The sequence below is a fragment of the Odontesthes bonariensis genome, chromosome 6 (assembly GCF_027942865.1).
Source record: "Odontesthes bonariensis isolate fOdoBon6 chromosome 6, fOdoBon6.hap1, whole genome shotgun sequence".
NCBI classification, from domain to species: Eukaryota; Metazoa; Chordata; class Actinopteri; order Atheriniformes; family Atherinopsidae; genus Odontesthes; species Odontesthes bonariensis.
The window spans coordinates 12,430,735-12,451,519 of record NC_134511.1 but is presented as its reverse complement, the minus strand read 5'-3'; the positions used below and the strand labels follow the sequence as shown (position 1 = coordinate 12,451,519).

At 39.6% G+C, this 20,785-nt stretch overlaps 1 protein-coding gene across 1 annotated transcript in view; it reads right to left on the bottom strand.

Annotated features, from left to right (window-relative positions):
* Nucleotides 1–12,998: 12,998 nt before the first annotated feature.
* rtn4r (reticulon 4 receptor) overlaps nt 12,999–20,785 on the bottom strand; it is a 47,530-nt gene continuing 39,743 nt past the window's right edge. The window contains exon 2 of the mRNA XM_075468952.1: nt 12,999–15,043. Within this exon, the coding sequence (XP_075325067.1) occupies nt 13,662–15,043 (1,382 nt within the window). The 3' untranslated portion in view covers nt 12,999–13,661. The remainder of the gene's footprint in view (nt 15,044–20,785) is intronic.

The following is a 20,785-nucleotide window of genomic DNA, read 5'->3' as shown; positions in this document are numbered from 1 at the left end:
TAAAACATCACAGACCCCACCTTTAAGCACAAGTTTCTTTTGTTTACCTTGAATGAATTGTGGCTAATTGTTGAGCACATTATACAAACCTATGGCAAAACTACTGCTAAGTCATCAAAATAGACTCGTGGATAAACGCAAGCATCAACAGAGTGTAACACATAAGTAAATCAACATAGCTCACGCCTTTATGGACGCACACACCACAGAGATCGGTCAGCCGATGTTTGCTCTGCACCGTGGGGAGTTCAAGGACCGTGGCAGTGTGGGAATTCACATGCGCAGCAATTGTTAACAGAAATAAACATGCACAGAGGGACGACCACTTGTACACTCGTATTAAGGCGTCCACTTCATCAAACTCCTCGCACAAGGATGTGGACTTCATCCTTCACCAACTTGCTAACTGATTTATACACCTGTTTATTTCCACATTCTCAAAAAAAATCTTCATGGTGCAGCTGTAGAAAATAAAAAATAAAAAAGGGGGAATTCAGAGCTCTCACAGAAGGCGCAAGCTCATTTCTGTTGCCTCGTTTGTAAGGCCCCATTGAGAGTGCATGGTTGTGTGGGCAGGTTAATGATATCATCTTGAGAGTGGTTTTTAATCATGAACAAACAAATGAGATGGGTTGGGCTGGAGTTACTCAACAATTAACAGCAAACACCAGTCACTCCATCCTTGCTTTCCTAGCCAAATCTTTCTGTTTTTACATTTTTCCTACCCGCTTTCTTTATTTTCTCAACATAAAAATGACAAAAATAAATAGGCAAACTATTTTAATGAGAACTCAATTGTGCTGATAAGGGAATTACTCCGATTCTCCTTGTGGCAAAGTACTGGTAGCTTGTAAAAGAGCAAAATTAAAATATTACAAAGTTGGTGTAAACCACTGAAAAACAGCAAAGCTTGGTTTCATGTACCTCAAAAGACATTTCCCTATTATAAAGATATTACTCATGAAGAAAAAAGGAACCTAACATATTCAGATTGTTCATGTTTTGTGATTCTACAACCTGGTAGTGCTGTACAGATGCTCCTTTTCTATAACTCTATAGTACTGAAACATGTTTCATTACATTAGAGAGTGAAAATTGAGGCTATGAAAGTGTAAAGAATTGAACATCAGTTCCCTTAAGTCCCTGAGGTACATAAAAATATGTTGTCTTGCCCGGCGCTCCTTGTTGAGAGCATGTTCTGCCTGTGAAGATGGCTTAGCAGTGGAGAGTACATTAAAACATGTAACTCCACGCTGAGTCCAGTGGCTGGTCCTCATGAAAACTCACTTTTAATACTGTAGTTATATTTCAAAAGTTGATCCAGGAGATTGTCCTGTGGTTTACCCTGTGGAAAAAAAATCATAATTTACAATAAAGTCATATGTGGTATAACATTAAACAAGGTGATCTTATTCTTGCTACATTTGATTTTTAATTTCATTGTTTAAACAAAAGTGATGTCCTAATTGCAGTGCCAGGAACTAAACTCAAAATGCAAATCTGGACATACATTAACATCTCGGTACTGGAATACTTTGAAAAATGTGGAAATGGCACCATTATTACGTTTTGTTTTTGTATCAGAGACAGAACCCTTAAACAGAGACGGACTCCTGAAGACTGATATTTAAAGTATTTAATTGCATTACATTACATTACATTACGGTCATTTTGCAGACGCTTTTAACCAAAGCGACTTACAATAAGTGCGTTCAACATCGGTAGGCAAAAGAACTTCAGGTCACAAGAAATCATAAGTGCATTTCCTTCTAATACCAAACAGCTAAGAGCAAAACTAGTGCTAGAGTAAGTGCGATAACCAACCAGCCTCTCACCAACTGCACAGCAGTCACAGCGGGGTGGGGATGCAAACCCTGGTTCGGGTAGGGGAAGACATAAAAGAGGTAAGAAAAGCAGGAATGGGATGCAAACCCTGGTTCGGGTAGGGGAAGAAATAAAAGAGGTAAGAAAAGCAGGACTGGGATTCAAACCCTGGTTCGGGTAGGGGGTAATGAAAATATAGAGGGTGCCAGTGGTGGAGGAGACAATAAGTGCGTAAGGAACTAGGACGGATCAGGTGCTGTCCTAAGAGGGCGGATCAGGGTAGTTTTTCTTGAAGAGGTGGGTTTTCAGCCTACGGCGAAAGATGGGCAGCGACTCAGCTGTCCTGATATCAGTCGGGAGATCGTTCCACCATCGGGGTGCCAGAACAGAGAAAAGCCGTGACCGTGTCGATCGTGCGCAGGGATCGTGCGCAAAGTAAGGTAATTTAGTTGAAGTTGCCGAAACAGACTGGATGATGCGGTAAGGACTGCAGGAGAGGAAGGCGACAGGTGAGTTTCCAGGTGATTGTTCTTGAAATGATGATTTTAGAGAAAATAAATGGTTTTTCTGAAGAGTATAGATTTACAACATTCCTGAGGAGACTGTTGTGGCAGTGCAAAGTGGCAAGATGACAGATGTGACTCAAGGCTGACTTATGTCCGGGGAATTTTCCTCAGGTGTGCAAAGGAGCTCGGGGCTGCTCAAATCCAGGCAAAGTGTTTCAAACAAACGGAAGATCCGAAATCCAAACAAGTACAAATTCCTGGAAACGAGCACTGGAATAAAAAATAAAAAAGGTTAACCTGTCAAGAAATCGTCACAAATCATGAGACTCAAGGTTTTTGCTGTACAATAACGCTTGAAAGCAGACGAACTGGTGGTGAGTGAAGAGCTGACCCAGGCTTAGAAAGCGGAGGGCATCATTTCTCGTAGATGACCAATAATGCTTTAGACCAAGGTAAGTAACGCCAACCTTATTACCATACTATTGAGGGGAAAAAAGGGTTTGGAGAAGTGGCGAAATAAATTAATGTGGAAATGAATAAGTACATCTAAAAAAATAGTTTGAGAAGTTAAAAAAATAAGTGTGGAAATGAAAAAAAAATAAACGAGGAAAAAATATAAATTTATAGACAAATGTAAAATGTAAAAACACATATTTGATTATTTATTTCCTCATGTTTATTTATTTTTGATTATGGCAGTTTCTATTACTACCTTTTCACTTATTAGTTAATTAGATTCTTCCGAATTGAACCAAGAGTTCTAATCAGAGCTCTAAAGAGTTATTGGTACTCAGGTTTCCACCGCCAGACAAAAAGGGATTATATTGTTTTATTCAGAATCGAAAATGATGAGAAAGGTTTATAGCTTAAGAATTCATGATGCAGCACAGGCTGATATGCCAGGGCTCAGCCATGGGCAGCCCCGGCCCAATTTAACACCTGTATATATGCGTGTGTTTTTATATATATATATATAAAAACCCTTATTTTTTCATCTTTAAGGTATAAGCTAGCACTGACTCGACACATTAAAGAAAACTTTGGATACCATCTGTTCAACAAAGTTAATCATGTAGCAAAGTGATCATTTCCAGGACTCTCCTTCACTGCTGGCACATTTAACACAACCACCCAACCCTTGACCTGCTAATTTGAGCTAGCATGGCAACATAACATGCAGACAAAGTCTTTATTTTACATCCTTTCCAGACTTGTGTGCATGGCAAACAATGTGTGCTTACTCTGAATTTGAATGACCGGTTATTGTATTTGCACTGCAAAACCACCCAACTGTATCCATTCAATGCAAAAGTAATTGATCAAACAACAAAAAGAATTAAATGAAAAAGGAGGGAAAAGTTTATAGATTATTGCCACTGCAGCTTGGACTCTCAGATTGATGGTTGGGTGATTTTCAGATGTTCTGCTGTCAGACTATTTTAGACATTTGGTTTGGAGCAGATTACTGGACTCTGAGTGTGTCGCTGGTTCAGTGAGGATAACCGCACATCAGCACGGATCACCACATGAACTGGCATGGAACTGTGTAATGTGAAAAGCGAGTAGAGTGATACACTCTACATGCATGTGTGTTCGTGTGTAAGAGAGAGATAGAGGCAGTGAATAGGGGGAAGGGGAACATGAGAATATGGGTAGCTTTATTCTTTGTAATCATATTAAGTTGGATTACTAGATGGACCTATTTACATAGTGCTTTCATGAGTTATATAGGACCAAATCCTATTGGATATTGGCCTAATCTATGGCACAGTCACTAGTTCCAGCTTTGGTAGAGACTTGGTGTCCTCAGCTCATGCTCATGCTCATGCATTAACATACATGCAGCATTCATTTGTCTGAATTAGGATTGGAAACAAATTGCTCACATTCCCAAATCTAGGTGCGGTTGAGAAATAATGACAAGCTCAGCCCACACAAATAGTCAGGTTATCACAGTTTGAATTACACAGTTCTCCTCTGTACAAGCCAGAAAGTCAAATGGTTTCATAATGGACATATTTATCAGGGACATAAAGAAGAAGAGTTTGTGTGAATCATAGGACAGACATCCCAATACAAATGTCTTCAGTACTGATATCAGTCTATCCAAAGATCTTCTTGCGTGCAATGCTTTAATAAGTAGAGCATGTCTCTACATGATGCATCATTTTCACTGCTGTACAAAGTCTGTGGTAGACTTGTAGACTTTGACCTTCCGTAGATGGTGAAAGCATTAAGTCAACTTCTATCTAAAATGTTTGAAGATTATCCTTTGACAGAATTTCATGCTATGATAGCAGTAATGGTAAAAATAGAACCGTGATCCTTGTCATTTAAAAGAGGATCAGGAGTAATGTCCTGCTGATATGACCTTTAGAGTTCAATCTTGGGGCCAACACTAATACAGTGACAGTTCTGAAGTTGGTTCTTCTAAAGCCTCCAAAGCAGATCGAAAGCAGTCGAATTACAAGACACTGTTCAGTAATGATGTATGGATTCAAGTATTCCGCTGTAAACGCTCCATATGGTGTAAAACTCTTCAGACAGATAGACGCAGCGATAGCAGCATGTGTGAATGTGTGTCGCTAAGATATATGCAGTCAGTATATCTGAGATTGTATTTTTGTGTGTATGTGTCTGGGCTTTATTTAGGTGATGTCAAATTCTCTTAACAAGCTATAAAAAGGGTCACTGCCCAGATTTTGAACCACAGGAAAACTTGGCTTTCAAAGGTAACACGTCAAATTTTACATTATTATTTTCTCTTTTTCTTACATGCAGAGACGCATCAATGAATGTCTAGTAATGCTCCTTTTCTGTGGGTGATTCCCAATATTATCTCATGCACACAGATGCACATCTATATGTTTTTATGCAGCACGTTGCACACACTGTACAACAGGTAGTGTGCCAACACAGCACTACTTCAAACTACTTAGAAAACTTGGCTTCTCAAATTCTTATGGGGTAAAAAATGCATATGATATTTAATAAGTATATAATATACCGTACTTATCTTTGATATTTTTGGGTGGGTGGCACGCGGTGTAGATATGTTAAAAATGTGGCATGAAACATGTAGCACAGTGTGAGGCCTTTTACATTTTAGCTGGTTAATTTGCTTGAAGTTAATGATCATCCTTTTCCATCTCCTCTGGCTTACAATTTTCATGCCACAGTTGTTCAATAACCTCAAAATACATCAAATACCTATCCCAATAGCTGATGCCTTTGATACTTCTTTTACAATTTACCCTGACATGAATTCTAACAGGTATGTGCTGGTGGTGGAAGATGAGCAAAGGGGATAAAGGTACAGAGTGACAGAAATAGACAGCAATAGAGGTGGAATTGGACTGAGATTTGATAGAAAGGGAGTGTGATAGTGTTGGAGCTTTTAGTATGCAGAATAGAAGGCAAAGCCTTTCAGCCCTTCTTTCGAAGCTCTCTGCAGTGAGTGCTCTAAACTTTCTCATATAAGCCCTTGCCTTGAGCCATGAATTCAAATATTTCAGTCACATTCACCGAGGCTAAGGAAAAATGTCTTATTAGTTATGATCAAAGGTTGGTGTTTTCTGGAGAAGACATAGAGCGTCTGCCAGAATTTGCATCAGAAGTTGAAGACGGGTCATTTTCAGTTGATAAGGAGGCACCCACAAGCAGATTTGTTGTCTTTACTGCTTTTAAGCTTTTTTTTCCTTTGAAGAAAGTTTAGATGGATAAACACTGCTGCATGAAATCTAAACATGAGTATTAGGATAGAGGAGTTCAATCGTATCATCCCAGTTAAGACACGTGATCACCTATTTTTCGCTGTTTTTCAGCTCCATTCCTTTATATTGTTACAGTAAAATGGAGTTAAAAAGCTTTGGTTGAGCTTTGAGTTCATCTCTGATTTGCAAAGCCATTTTATCTTGGACCAAAAAGAGAGACTACTGTTCATTTCTGTTTTAACCCTAATGTCAATGTTGTCTTTCTTAACCATAAACATTCTGCAACAACAAAATTCTGTTTACGATTACCATCAAAAAGACACAACGTGAGTATGGAAGGAAGAACTACAATCAAATTGTAAAAAGACAAGTAAAGATGAGTTAAGAAAACAGTAATTTGAAAATAAACCTTCTCTTAAAAGAAAAAGGTATTTGACCGTCACTGTCTTGCATGTTTGCAGCCGGAAGGGATGGACCTTAGGGAGAATAGTGCTCTATGCATGTAAATAGGGGTCATTCAGCATGCCCCCACCCATAATAATGTATCACTCAGTCTTGATGTAAAGTGAGTGAGTCATTCATCCTTCCAAAGCTGTCATTTTTAGGAAGCTGGGGTTTGGGTTTCTGTTTTCTCCACAAGGTGAGTTCTGGAGCCTACCGGAGGACGGTCTGGAGATTATTGCTCTCACCTGATTCTCATCAAGAGTCATCAGCAGCAGGATAAGAGGAGCAGGTTGCCAGTCCTTCAGCGCCTGAGTGTTAGCCATGCATGGTACTCTGAGCCACTCCTTGTGGTTTCCTGGTTAAACCAGAATTATCTATTGAAGTTTACCTTGCAGACTTAACTCTCTGTGTTTTCTCATCAAGGTTACCCCCCTGTTTTCTCCTGATCCCAGTCATCACAAACTCTTCAGTAATCTCGTGTCTTCATTAACTTCCACTGGATTCTTGGACCCATTTCCACGGCTGGCGTAACCTGCTCCTCCCTGTGGACAAACCTGCGAAGCCTGTCCGTCCTCCAACTCATACCCACTACAAACTCCCTCTGGTTTTCTCCAAGGATCCTCGGACTCTCTGGAACTCACCTGAAACCTCCCTTGGACCCAAGCCCCTAGCTTCCACTCACCTCTCCCTGGCGGACTTCCATTTCACCACCTTTTAAGTCATCTATTTACAAAATCTTCCTGGCTAAACATTCTGGAACTCACCTGTTTCACTTCCCACTGCAGAACCCAAATAACTCAAACCTCATCACCAGCAGCCCCGGACAAAGAGACTCTTCATACCATCTTGTATAATAAACTTTATTTTCCATCTTATATCTCCTGAGAGAATACTTGCATGTGGGTCAAATAACATCCTAAAAACCATGACAGTCATAGACTGGCAAATTTACCAGAGAGACCAAAACTAACTTTATTTTCATCAGACTATAAACACAATCTACAAAAAAGTTGGACATTTGTACATAGACATAACCCTAACTCTGAAAATGTATATAGTTTGTATATACATTTAGTTAGTGTGTATAGTTTTGTAACCAGGCATAAAGCTACTCTAAATCAAATTTTCAAGTACAAGTAAAAAATCTTGTCTCTTCAAAGAGACAGACTATAGCCGCTTTCGGACAGAGCCGTTCTAAGAACGCAGTTATCAGAACTGTCCTACTCGAATTTCGTTCTGATAGCTGTCCTTCCCCAGCGGAACTATTTCAGTCTGCATTCGCACATGAGTCTGGACCAGGACGGGACTGATGCGCCGCGCGCAGCCGTCTGCATCAGTGACGTGTTACGTTAGCCGTTTAGCCCCACATTCAACAACAAAACAAAACAAAACCCGGTAAAAGTAAGGAGAGAAGAAAAAAACACCACAATGAAGCTAATATGGAGAGCGGGGAGGCCACCGTGTTCATGGTCTGCATGATGGTGATATTAATCATGGACGATCACATCAGGCGTCTAATATCGAGGCTGGAAGAGCTCACAGAGAAAGTCAGGATCGAGCGCAGGCCATACTTCTTCGTTTCATGAAGTAAGAAAGGAGAGCAGTGCGCTGCAGACAAAGGAGACAACGTGTAACTTTAACTTATTAAACACCCGCCGGTTGTGTCCGTGTTGTATGAGTAAATTTCAGCCGTGATAGCTTGACAAGGGGCGTAGCTACCGACCACCAAACACCTCCGTCAGATGTGTTCCTATAGAACCCAGAAAAGACCCAGCCTCGGAGAAGGAGCTGAAATGGTTATAGGAACTGAGGGCGATGGCCCCGAGTTCCTGTATGTCCGAATGCGGGAGAAAACGACCCTGCGGATTAAAAGGTTATTAGAACTGCCAAAGGTTCCTACAGTCCGAAAGCGGCTAATGTTAGCTTATGTTTAAAAGGAGCCACAAAGCCCACATAGAGAGATTAGTCAATATAACATGACACCATGCAGAGGGAGACTACAGTTTTCTTTTTGATTTATTAGTTGATTTTCAACAGAAGATGTGAGTTTCTTTCATGGCAATGACTGGTTCCCAACAACAGCAAGGTGGGTATTATAATTGTAATGAATACAGTTACTAATTATATCCCATACCATTAAATCAATCAAATCACTCTTACCGTAACCTTGATTAAAAACTTAATGAAGCCTTGATAACTGGAAAGGAGCTGGGTCATCATTCTATCAAAAACTATGTAGTAGCATCACATGCTCTGTTGTTTTCACTTGCATTGGGACGCTTGTACTTTCATTCAATGCCACGCTTCATTACTCTGTCTCCAGAAATGTCCACTCACTTGAGCCAAACACAAATCCACATTCCGGCCCCAGCCATCAGAAAGCCCACGTTAACTGAAGGCTAAAGAGAAATTCACACCACTCATTATCTTGGTTACAAAGAGTATAATGACAAAATAACATTTTAGCAGAGCATTAATAATTCACTAAATTATTTAAAAATGTATTGGTTAATTTTTAAACATTCTTCTGTATTAACATCATTATTTTATTATGATTTATTTATTAATGTATTTCATATTTGCTATCTCTGAGTTTCAGTGACCCCAGCATACCAGCCGGGTGAGAGGGTGTGGCTGTCAGCAAAGGATCACCACCTCAGGGTCCCCTCCAGAAAGCTGGCGCCACGATTCGTTGGTCCTTTCCCCATCACAAAGATCATCGGCCCTGCGGCAGTCCGCCTTCGCCTGCCTCGATCCCTTCGTGTTCACCCTACCTTCCATGTGAGCCAGGTCAGATCTGCGAGGGAAAGTCCGATGCTCCCAGCTACTACACCGCCGCCACCACCTGAAGTGGTTGAAGGCGGTCCTGTGTACAAGATCAAGCAGTTATTGGCAGTACGCGGCCGGGGCCGGGGTAGACAATACCTGGTGGACTGGGAAGGATATGAACCTGAGGAAAGACAATGGATACCTTCCCGCTACATTGTAGACTCGAGCCTCATAGAAGACTTTCATAGGATCACCCTGAACAGCCTGGGCCGTCAGGAGTCGGCCTTAGGGGGGGGGGGGGGGTACTGTCACACGGTGAGGTCATGTTGGGGTTTTTGTCTTGTCTCCATGTTTTGTCATTTCCTGTTTTATTTTGAAAAGTAACTCTCCTCTTGTTTCAGGTCACTTGCCCTTCCTCATGTGTCACCTGTCGGAGTGTCTTCCCTGATTCCTGATTGTGTCCACCTGTTTCCCATTGCCCTCATGTGTCTTATAGTCTGCGTCTCCCTTTGTCTTGTGCCTGAGTGTTTCGTCTTGTCGATCACCCAAGCCTGCCACAGCCACAGAAATTCTTACCTTGTTCGTTCGTTTTCCAAGCCTCGATTCCTAGCCTCCTTGCGAGTGATTTTTTTTTTTTTTTTTTTTTGTTTATAAATTTTGGTAATCTAGTCTAAGGTTTTCACAGCCATTTTTGATAGCTTCCTTTAGGAGTGATTTTTGGTTTATAGTTCTTAGTTTATTGCCCTCCTCATAGTAGAGTGAGTTTAAGTTGTTTTGTCCTCTTTTATTTATTAAGTTTTATATAATATATAGAAGTATATTTTCATAGCTGATTATTTTCAACACGTCGCATTGGTGGTTGGAATATTCTAATAAACTCTGCCTTAATTGGATTATCTGCATCTGAGTCCTCCTTTCAAGCCCAGGTCTGACAAATCCTACATTACTTGCTGTTGCTTCATAGATTATATAGATAAGAACGAATGACATCCGAAAGATGTCAGCATGAGAGTGCAAAATAATAATTAAGTCCTTGTCAAGATGCTAATCCAAGCTGCATCCGGCCCCTCAATGAAGATGGAGGGCCCATAATTTGCTTCATTTCCCTTCATCAATGAAAACCCAAAAGTACACTCTGATTGCTGAGAGATGGAATACAGTTGCTATGATGACTGAGGATAAAGTTCTCGATGCTCAACTGACGCCTGCAGGCTCAGGTCATCTGGTCGCTTCCGGGCCCCGTTAAAAGGAGTTGTGGCCCCAGCAGGACACAGTTGTCAGACCTCACGGCCTCTGTTGGAAATTTCCGGGGCTTTTTAAGAGGACAGGGTTAATGGGCTTCCTGTTTACTTGGTGGAGAGCTGAGTGGGAGTTGCTCTCAAAATATAACTGTGTAATTAAAAGAAGCTGCGTTGGTGTGTACGGTTGCTTCGTGCAAGAGTCAGGGTCAACACAAAACACAATTTAAGAAGACCTAAGATTCAAGTTTCTTCAACGACTTGACAAAATAAGTTTAGAACTTTCAAATGCAAAAAATTCTTTGAACCACCATTTACAAACCTTGTGTGTCTCGTATTTTTCCTTTCTCCGTACTTCATAATTACCTACCCTGCCCTAATTTGTTTTACTAAATGATCTTCTGTTGTGTTTATAGTTCAGTCCTTCCATTTGTCAGCTGTCAGTTTTGTGCATCAATTCCCCAATCTTGTGTTTTCTGTTTTCCAAAATTTCACAATAGGTTCTTCTCAGCATGTGTCTCTTTTTCAAAGTCTCAAAGCCAGGGGTCTTTTCTTCAACATTTATGCAATAATTCAAAAGAAGGACCTCTGTAATGAAGTGCACAAGATGGGTTTTATGTTTGCACATGTATCCTTAATATGAGAGAGCAGCAGTGGCTTGTTTGAAATAACACGAGCATTAATATGTCAACCCTGCTGAATCATTGCTGAATCACCAAAAAATGGCAAACACAGAAAGAGCATTAGTAACTTAGACTTTACCTTCTAAAGCTTTCTCACAAATGAGCTTGACTTAGTTCAATTTTCTCTAAACAAAACTGTACGATACCTAAATTACTGTGGTAAAAATAAAATTGTAAACCTGCAGTTGTTAAAGCTGAAACTTATAAATATATTATTTTACAAATACATAATCTCTATGCAAATTTTGACATTTTCTGAAGATGTGTGTGAAGGTGTGATTGACTACTGTGACATTCATATCAGTATAAAAATCAAAGGGAGAAGAGGTCACAATAACCTTTCAACAATGATTTATTGAGGTATATTGACAATGAAAAGAAAATCGGCTAAGTAGTTAAAAAAAAAAAAGATGGACATGTAGCAGCCTATGATGCACACTACTTTTACAGAGGAATAGGATTCGGATAGCGAGTACTTTTTTGATAATAGCCAGAGCAGATACACAGCCGAGGTTTAAATGAGTTGGACACAATTACTGGCATCCTCTCGCCTGTGTATCAGCAGAGGGTATTGGGACTGTGTTTGATGGGGCCATGTTGATTTTCCCTGTTGATTTCTACTCAAGATCAATATCTTCTCAGGGTCCCCTCAGTCCTTTTACTTTCCACGGTTAATCTACAACAACAGAAGGCTGCAGGGATTTGTGGAGACCCTGCCTCCTAATGCTTTTACTTTATGTGAAATAAATTGAAGTGTTGACAAGATTGTGGCATAACGTAGTGCAGTTCATTACTCTACCTTAGCTTGGCCGGTGGACACCTCAGCAATGATTTCACATAACTTGCCTCAGCAAAGCCGCATCTTATGGATTTTTTTCGACATGTTCTCCTTTTCCTTAAGGGGGTTGTTAGTGATTTGTATGTATATATGCCAATCTGTAAGATATCCTTTCTTTTTTTTAATCTCCTCAGTGAGCTTAAAGTCTACACAACTCAAGATCGCAGGTGTAACTAATGTGGATCAAATAGGCTTTATAATGTTATTCCAGTGTTATGTGACTTACTTTTTAGATAATTCCTTGCCCTGATACTTAGAATAAGATATCACAATAATTTAAAAAAAGGGGATAGAAAGTTCACCCGAGAATACAAATTAAATCCTGGAGGAACCTGAGCAGAAACCAGAACCTGCACACCTAAACGTGTGACTAAAGTAGTCATAACTCTGAAAATCGAGAACAGAGAATAGAAAAAATGGAGAATGAGCCTGTCTTTGATCTCAACATGATTAGTGAGACTTAATTTGCAGTCATGTTAATAATAAATTGCTATCCATGATTTGAATTTAAACCCATTTGGTCCTCTTTTGTTTGGACAGTTTTGCTGATGCAATATTTGAATAAAGTCTTGTCTTCTCTGTACCTCATTAAAAGCGTACAGAATTTTGTGTAGAAGAAGAGATTTTCACGATTCGCAAATATTAAGTGAAATAAGTTAATTAAGAGTCTAAACTGTTTTTTCCCAGGGTAATAGCAGCAAGACAAAGGGATTTCAGACAATCAATAGTATTCTATATTCATGAAAAAAAAATCAAAGCAATAAAGCTTAAACTTAAAACAATATATATATATATATCTCCATCATGTATATACATCCATCATTCTGCTTGTTCTGGGTCTCATTTTTTGTTCTCTCCTGCTGCTTGTATTTGGTCTTCGACATGTTCTCCTTTTCCTTAAGGGGGTTGTTAGTGATTTGTATGTATATATGCCAATCTGTAAAACAAAGAGAAAAAGCAAATACCACACAGCATACACAAGATCTAGGAAATAAGAACTTTTATTCATAATATATTCATACTTGTACACAAGTAAAATAAAATGCATATCTATGGTTCCATTGCAATCTCCATGAACAAACGGACAGCATTCTTTTGGCAAATGCTATCCATATATCCTTTCTCTCATGAAAATAGAACTAAAACCCAGGGAGGTAAAACATTTGTTTTTATAAACATAAAAAACAAAACATTACCCAACAAATGCATGACTCTGAATAAATAATGAGGGGCAATTGTTTTTTCTTCATTAAACAGACCAAACATTCTTTGTGGGCTTTCTGTCTCTGATTTCCTCCATTTTCTTCTTTTTTTTTTTGGATCCTCCCGTGGTCTGTCTAAGCAGTAAAAGCTTTTGAAAGGGAAAAGGGAGGAGTCTCCAAAGTGTAGCTTAGACACAGTACAGCTGAGTACATAGAACAAACAAGTTTGGGCACCGATTCATTATTTACATTAGATGTGTAGTGTTCTGTAAAGGCATCCATTTTGTTTATTATACTCTTACTTCTTCAATATTGTATGTCTCCAGCAATGTTAGGTCAACATGACTCCTCACTTTTCAGTCACTGCCTGTTGTAGATGTCACTGCATCTTCTGTATCATTGTCATTAGCGTCAACATTCTTGAGTCCTGTGCCACCATGAGTCCTAAGACATGGCTAGAGATATCCAGGTCATGGGAATGATGAGAAAGAACAGCACTTGCAAAGTAGAGCCCTGACCTTTGATGCAGTGGGTGTCTGATTTGGGCTTTTTGGAACACTTCTTTTTCTTTTTGTTTGAGGCTGTTGATGATTCTGGATTATCTATAAAGTCAGGGTTCATGTTTTCCAAAGCCTTGTCCAGGGTGTTGGACAAGGTTCCCAGCGGTCCATCATTCTGCTTGTTCTGGGTCTCATTTTTTGTTCTCTCCTGCTGCTTGTATTTGGTCTTCGACATGTTCTCCTTTTCCTTAAGGGGGTTGTTAGTGATTTGGCGACTCTTTCCAGACAGAATAGAAGACTTGTCATTATCACTGAGACAACACCTGGGAATGACATCCTCCAGAGGGCTTTCAGTGGATGGGAATTTCCCCGATTGTGCCTTGGAGCTGAAGAGATTGGTCTGAATTTGTGGGGTTTCCACACATCCCTCCAAGTCTTCATTTTTCAGCCGTTTCAAGTCCTTTCCAGCCAGGAATTCAGGGACACTGCACTCCAACTCAGAGCTGGAACCTTTGAAACGTTTGAACCACTCCCACAAGGTCCTCGCCCGGCAGTCGCATATCCACAGATTCCCATTTAACCGCAAATACTGGAGGGAAACCAGTGGATCCATGGTCTCTCCTGTCAAGACTGTTAGGTTGTTGAAGAACAAGAACAAGGATTTCAGCTTACCAAGATCACTAAAAGCCTTGGGTTGGACATAGATAACGCGGTTCTGGTGTAGCAGCAGACGGTCCAGATTGACCAAGCCTCGAAACATGTTGTCCGTTACTATTTTGATCTTGTTATTGTGCAAGTAGAGATAGGTGAGATTAGCAAGGTCCAGAAATGTGTCATCATGCAGCGTTAGAATATTATTGTCCTGTAGGTAAAGGTACTGAAGAGAGAACATTCCTCTGAAAACCCCAACAGGGAGCTCTGATAGGCCACACCTGTGGAGATGGAGGGTGTGCAGTTTAGTTAAGCCCTGAAAGGCCGTTGGGCTGATGGTGCGGAGGTTACTGTTGTCTCCAATGTCCAGTTCCTCCAGTTTTTCCAAGCCATAAAAGGCTCCAGCCTCTATGTAGCTGATGTTGTTGGAGTAGAGCCAGAGAACAGTAAGATTGTGGCAAGAACTGAAGCTGGTGGACCTTACCACCGTTAGCTTGTTGCTCTGGAGGAATATCCGCTGGCTTCGTACAGGGATCTCAGTAGGGATGGAAAACAGTCCTTGTTGTTGGCAAGCCACAGTGGGCCGGGGTTCACTGTAGCACACGCACTTGGCAGGGCAGCTGTTAGATTGAGGCACAAGGTTCAGACACATCACCAGGAAAAGGAGTCGCCCCCCTATAGAGACACAAAAAAAGACATCAGTGAATCAGTACACGACATATGTAAATATAGAAATAAGCATAAAATAAGCAACCTGTCAAGTTGTCACTTTATGAGAAGCATATAAATCGTACCATTTAAAACCCCTGACAATGTACAGCAATAACAAAAAGGACAAAATCCCAAACATTCACCTACAAGAAACAATGTTAGGCACATTATGACAGAATAGTTAATCCTGTTCATGATAGTGATTTAGCACACATTTCAGGAGTGATGTTGTTTGGGTCTCAGGCAGCAGGGGTTCTCCCTGATTCAGGCTAATTTAAAATTGGGTGGGTGGCTTTGATATGGAATTAGCTTGCTCTGATAGGGAGGACATAACTAATGGTGTTTCAGTGTTCCAGAGGTTGACATAAAACCTGTTGGTGGGAGATAAGCTATCATGCTGAGCAAAGAGAGCAATAGCTAGGGGCAAGGGGAAATGTTGGTAGTTTCTTCTGTACAACCAAAACTGTCGGATTTTCACTACAGATATTTTTTTTTTATTATTACTTTATTCATTTCTGTTGATTTGTCATCCCACTATCTTGGACACACAATCTCAGAAGCACCTGAAAGACATTTCTGCTGATTTATATTTCAATATCCACTTGGACTAAAGAAAGAGCAGATTTGGGTTTAGTGGGCACACTTAAAGTCACTGTTGCTCAATCATATGTTTGACATTGACACTGTAAAAACCATTAAAGTAGCCTTTCACTCAAAATTAATTTCCACTGTGAAGCCCATCAATCTAAACTCAATCTATTGCCCAGCAGGGGGCAATTCCTGTGGTTGCACAAAGAAGAAGTCTAAGGAAAAAAACAAAAAAGATCTTGCTTCTCTCTTGGTCTGTGACCTAGATACACATTTTCCTGATGAGTATATGATGTTAATCATTAATGATATTTTCTATTGAAAATAGTGTTTTTTTTTTATGTATTAAGAAATGCTCCTATAGTCAAATGGTCAAAAAAAGACGTTTTTTTTTTTTTTAGGAGATGAGGCTCCATCACGATTGACAGGTTGCCATCCAATGGGCATAGTTTCCAGGGCTGACAATCCAATCTGCTGCTGCTTTTGAAAAAAGCTAAATGACCCAGAGAAAACATTTAGAAAATAGCAGTAAAAAAAAAACAGCAACCTTGGCTCTCTCTTATTTACAGTTTCAGGGTAGTTCAGGGTCACAACCCAAAAATATATGCACTTGTTATGGTGTCATTTCAGAGAAATGACATGGAATGGGATAAAACAGGTAAAAAAAATAAACGGTCCTGCAATTTAACTAAAAAAAACTATGGCCTGTGAGAGAATGGAGGGTTCTCACATTTGCTTGGGCACTGAAGTGGTACTACAATTTTGTAAAGAATCTTTAATGTGTTTGCCCTTAAGGAGTCTATGTTTGAAAAAAGGCATATCCCACATTTGCTCGCATTAATTATTTCTGCTTGTCCTCCATCACAGTTTAAATGAGCTCACTAAACACATCAATTATAATTGAAATAGAGGCTGGATATGTGAATGATCTCAACTGACATTACACTGTTGTACAGCTGAGTGAAAAATGAATGTTATCTACTGCTACTCATACATCCTTCATGTCGAGATGAAGGTGTCAAAGTGTCACAATCATGCCTGATATCATCATATTATGGCAGGTGCTGCTCCAAATCTCTGAATCCACTTCAACTCCTGTCCTTTCTGAAGATCTCAAATCCCTGCTCCCATGCACAAGTGAGGAAAGCAAGGCTTGCAGGCATGACAGGTAGTAAGTCTCTGGAAAAATGCATGAGCCTTTGTCAATTCTCCATACATCCTCACACTCCCTTTTCTTATTCCCCTACAATGTGTTGTGGTGCAGCTCATCTCTGGACCTTGTTAAACGGAGCTCTGGTGTGGCCTGACAGCAGCCCTCTGCTGCACTTTCCTTCCAATCTCCCTGCTCAGCCGTCAGACTGCCACCGGAAAGCTGTCAAGGCTTTTCACTGTTTCTGCATCGCAGCACTTTTCCCTCAGCACTGCCTAACAATAGCAATATTTTACCACACAGAACGCTTCGTGTATCTTCTCTGCCATCTTCATTTTTTTTATTCCATTGCTGTCTATTCATTAACAGGCTATTTCCACCCAAGCGTCACATGTCAAAGCCTGGTTCCCTCAGCTCTCGGCATATGTCTCGTCTTTGTTAGTGCCAACCGAATGACAGCATGAGCTCATAATGTCATCAACCACGTACCAATATTTACTTTTTCTCATTAACAGAATCTTCACATCTACAGCGCACTGATCATATTTCTATATGTTATGCGAATAAATCTTGCAGTCATGGCACCTTGGCATCTTTTTATGAAGTATTTCACGATCAAATCCCTCCCATGACATCACAGTTGGACATCACCATTCACCCCTTATAAAAGTGACGTAAGTCATGTTCACTTTTTAGGTGGATCAACAATGTTACACTTCCCTTGAAATATTCAAATTGTAGCAACATTACACAAATTTTGAGTTCATGTGTTAGTCTCAAAAGTTCCTGCTGACATGTTGACAAAAAACATCTGACAAGGTCAGGAAAAACTAAATCTGCACTAAATATCCTTGTTTTATTCTTTTAGGTTTGGTTTTAGCATTTTATTTTCCCAGGTCTATTTTGTCAAAACAGGATTCTATGCACTGCCTTTCCTCTTTAAGGCTTAGCCAGTTACGTCTTTTTGGGAAGATACTTTATTATACAACGGTAGTCTTCACGCTGTTAAGGAACAAATGTTTTCTTTTTCCCTTAAGTCAATTTTCCTATATCTTTTATTTTAAAAACATCAAGTCCACCAGTAGATCACCTTCAGAATAAACATCATTCACAACCTACAATATGGCATGTTTCAAGGAAAAAAACAAAAACAGATTAACTCCCTTGCTTAAACTGTCTGTGGACACAGAAAAGTCTAAATCATTTGAAATGGCTCAGGACACTTTGGTTATTGGGCTGATGTAGTTCAACTCAAAACTTAGTACTGGTCTCTTAAACCTTTTCCAGACATGGAGTATGCAGCTTTAATAGGTTTCTATCAAAGTCATTTAGACTAAGAGAACACTTTTTTCAGATAAACGAGAGAGCTAAAGTAAATGTTTAATATTTTGCATTCAGGACTGGACATACTTTATGTCAGGTATAATGCCAAAGTCCTTACAGAAAGAGATTTTTATCACAGCAGCATAATAATTCATTTTGCGATTGTGTAAAATATACCAGCAATGGATCAAAGCTGTAAAGATGCCCACTTTTTGACATGCTGAAGCTTATTAAACAGCTGATGTGATGATGGACTCTTTTGGCATATTCTCATTGCATGATAATTTTCGACTCTACTTGACTTTCCTCTTCTCTGCTTCATTTTCCACTTCAGACTTACATCTCAATGCAAGCTTTTCATTATTTTCATTATTGCAAATATATATGATATAATATATAAAATGGCAAAATGTCTCACAAAGGTTGGCAAAACTAATTAAGTTAATTGGAAACAGATAAAAAAAAAGGCCGGTAAAAAAGACTGGACATATAAAAAGCACCTTACAGTGGCAGAGTCTCTCGAAGGTAATGATGGGCCGATGTTCAGCAATCTGCAAAAAAAACTTCATCTACAAGCTGTGGAGCAATGTCAGAATCATGCTCCACAACATAAAATTATACTTCCATCATCTACTTACATAATATCATCAAAAGATGCAGAGAATCTGAAGACATCTCTGAATGCGAGAGAGACGGCTAAAAATTAATGTTAGATTAACGTGATCTTCAGGCCCTCAGGGATCACAAATGTAAGTTCTATAGTGAAAAAAACGCCATACGTGAACATGATCCAGATATACCACCATCATCTCTGGACCAAAATTAATTTTATTGGACTTGCGCAAAGTGAAAATCTGTTCAGCGGTCAGACAAATCAGGATTTACTCTTCTTTTTTTAAACTTGCACATCTTGACAGCCACCATCAACGCTGAAAGGTGTATATATATACAGGTTTTAGAGAAACATATGCTCCCATCCAGTTTAGTCTTTTTTTTAAAGAAAAGGCCTTGATTATCTAGGAAAGACAATACTAACCACATACTGCATCTGTTACAGCGGCATGGCTTTGGAGTTTGGATGCTGGAATGGCCTACCCACAGTCCACCCTTTCGCCATTTAAAAACATTTAGCACATCATTAAACACAAAATACTCTGAAGACTCAGGACCATTGAACACCTGGAATCCTATATAAGAGAATAATGAGTTTACTAATGCTTGGTTTCAGAAAACACATGAACAGGAAAGCTTGGTCAACATGATATTTCTTTTTTTAATGGGGGATTCCTTTTAAAAGCAGGTCACAAAACAAAATGAGACGCCGCCACTGTGCCTGCCTGTATATGGGAATGTGTTATGCCGTGTTAAAAGTGAAACTAAAATGTTACTAAGCCCAAAAGACTGCAATCAAGACTTTTTACAGAAATCACCAGGCTGCTTTTTCAATCAAGGTGGTGTCTGGAGGCATTTTTTTCTTTCATTATCAAGTGTGACATTGGATTTCAGGAGAAATAAGTTTTGTGGTTACGTAGCATCAGCAGACAGTAACTTCAGTTCAAAAGTACAGATGGCATTGTACTAGCAGTAGCTAAAGGACACTTTATTCAACTGGAAAAAACATAAAGATGTCAGTGTAAGTGGTATGAGAGGTTTGAGTGGATACAGACAGCTTTGTTTACTTCTCCGTGAATCACTTAACCAGATTCCTCACTCATTTGAATATGTTCCCGGCATGTTTGGAGCTCTAAACTGACACTAAGAGCTGCTTTGTCTTAAAGTTAAAATACAACATCCATTTTAAATGCTTTTCTGTGTCCTTAAAACCCACAGACAACACAGAGAGCATGTGGGATAGCACACTCAGAGAGGGCCCACGATTCATCACGGTGGCTTTACTTTGAAAGGTTGGGGATTGGGCAGGGACGGCTAACATGACAGTCTTATCCCCTTGGGCCAGAGTGGAAGTGATGTCTCTGTCAGAGATGAATCACAGCCGTTCTCCAGAGGGACCTCCTGGCCTCTTTCTGAATTTCCACATTATTGTGTTGCTCAGAAGCAGGCCGTCATTTAATTCAGTTATAATTTCTCTTTGTAAGGTCATATATCTTGTGTGAATCCATCCATGCATACATAATTTGTTTTTATATCACAGCGAAATGGGGAGGTTGGAAAAATTGCATAAGGTTTGACAGTTGTGTGAGTGCACAAGTTTAGCACAGCCAAGGCAGCCATAAATGAGTTTTTTGTGCTGCGAGTAATAAAGAGCAATAACAGTTATTATGAGAAGAGCACACAACAAAGGTTGTATTATACCACTAAGAAAAAAAAAAATAGGCTTTGATTTTTTATTTTCTATCTTTTCAAACCGACAACTTTTCTTGATTAATTTCCAGATGGCAATATTCTTGTTTTCACTTTGGCACTTCTGCCTTTATTTGACAAGGTCATGACTGAAACAGTACCACCTTTGTTAGGCAAGAGTTACAAAAGTGTCATACGTAGATAGAAAAATTAACCACTGATGACCAATTTTCCATTTGCTCTACCCTCTGATTCCCACAAAAATGGTGAAATTAATCTAAAATTTGTATTAATCTGTCTTGAGCATGCACACCACTCACAATGTCAGGGGACTAAAGCGAATA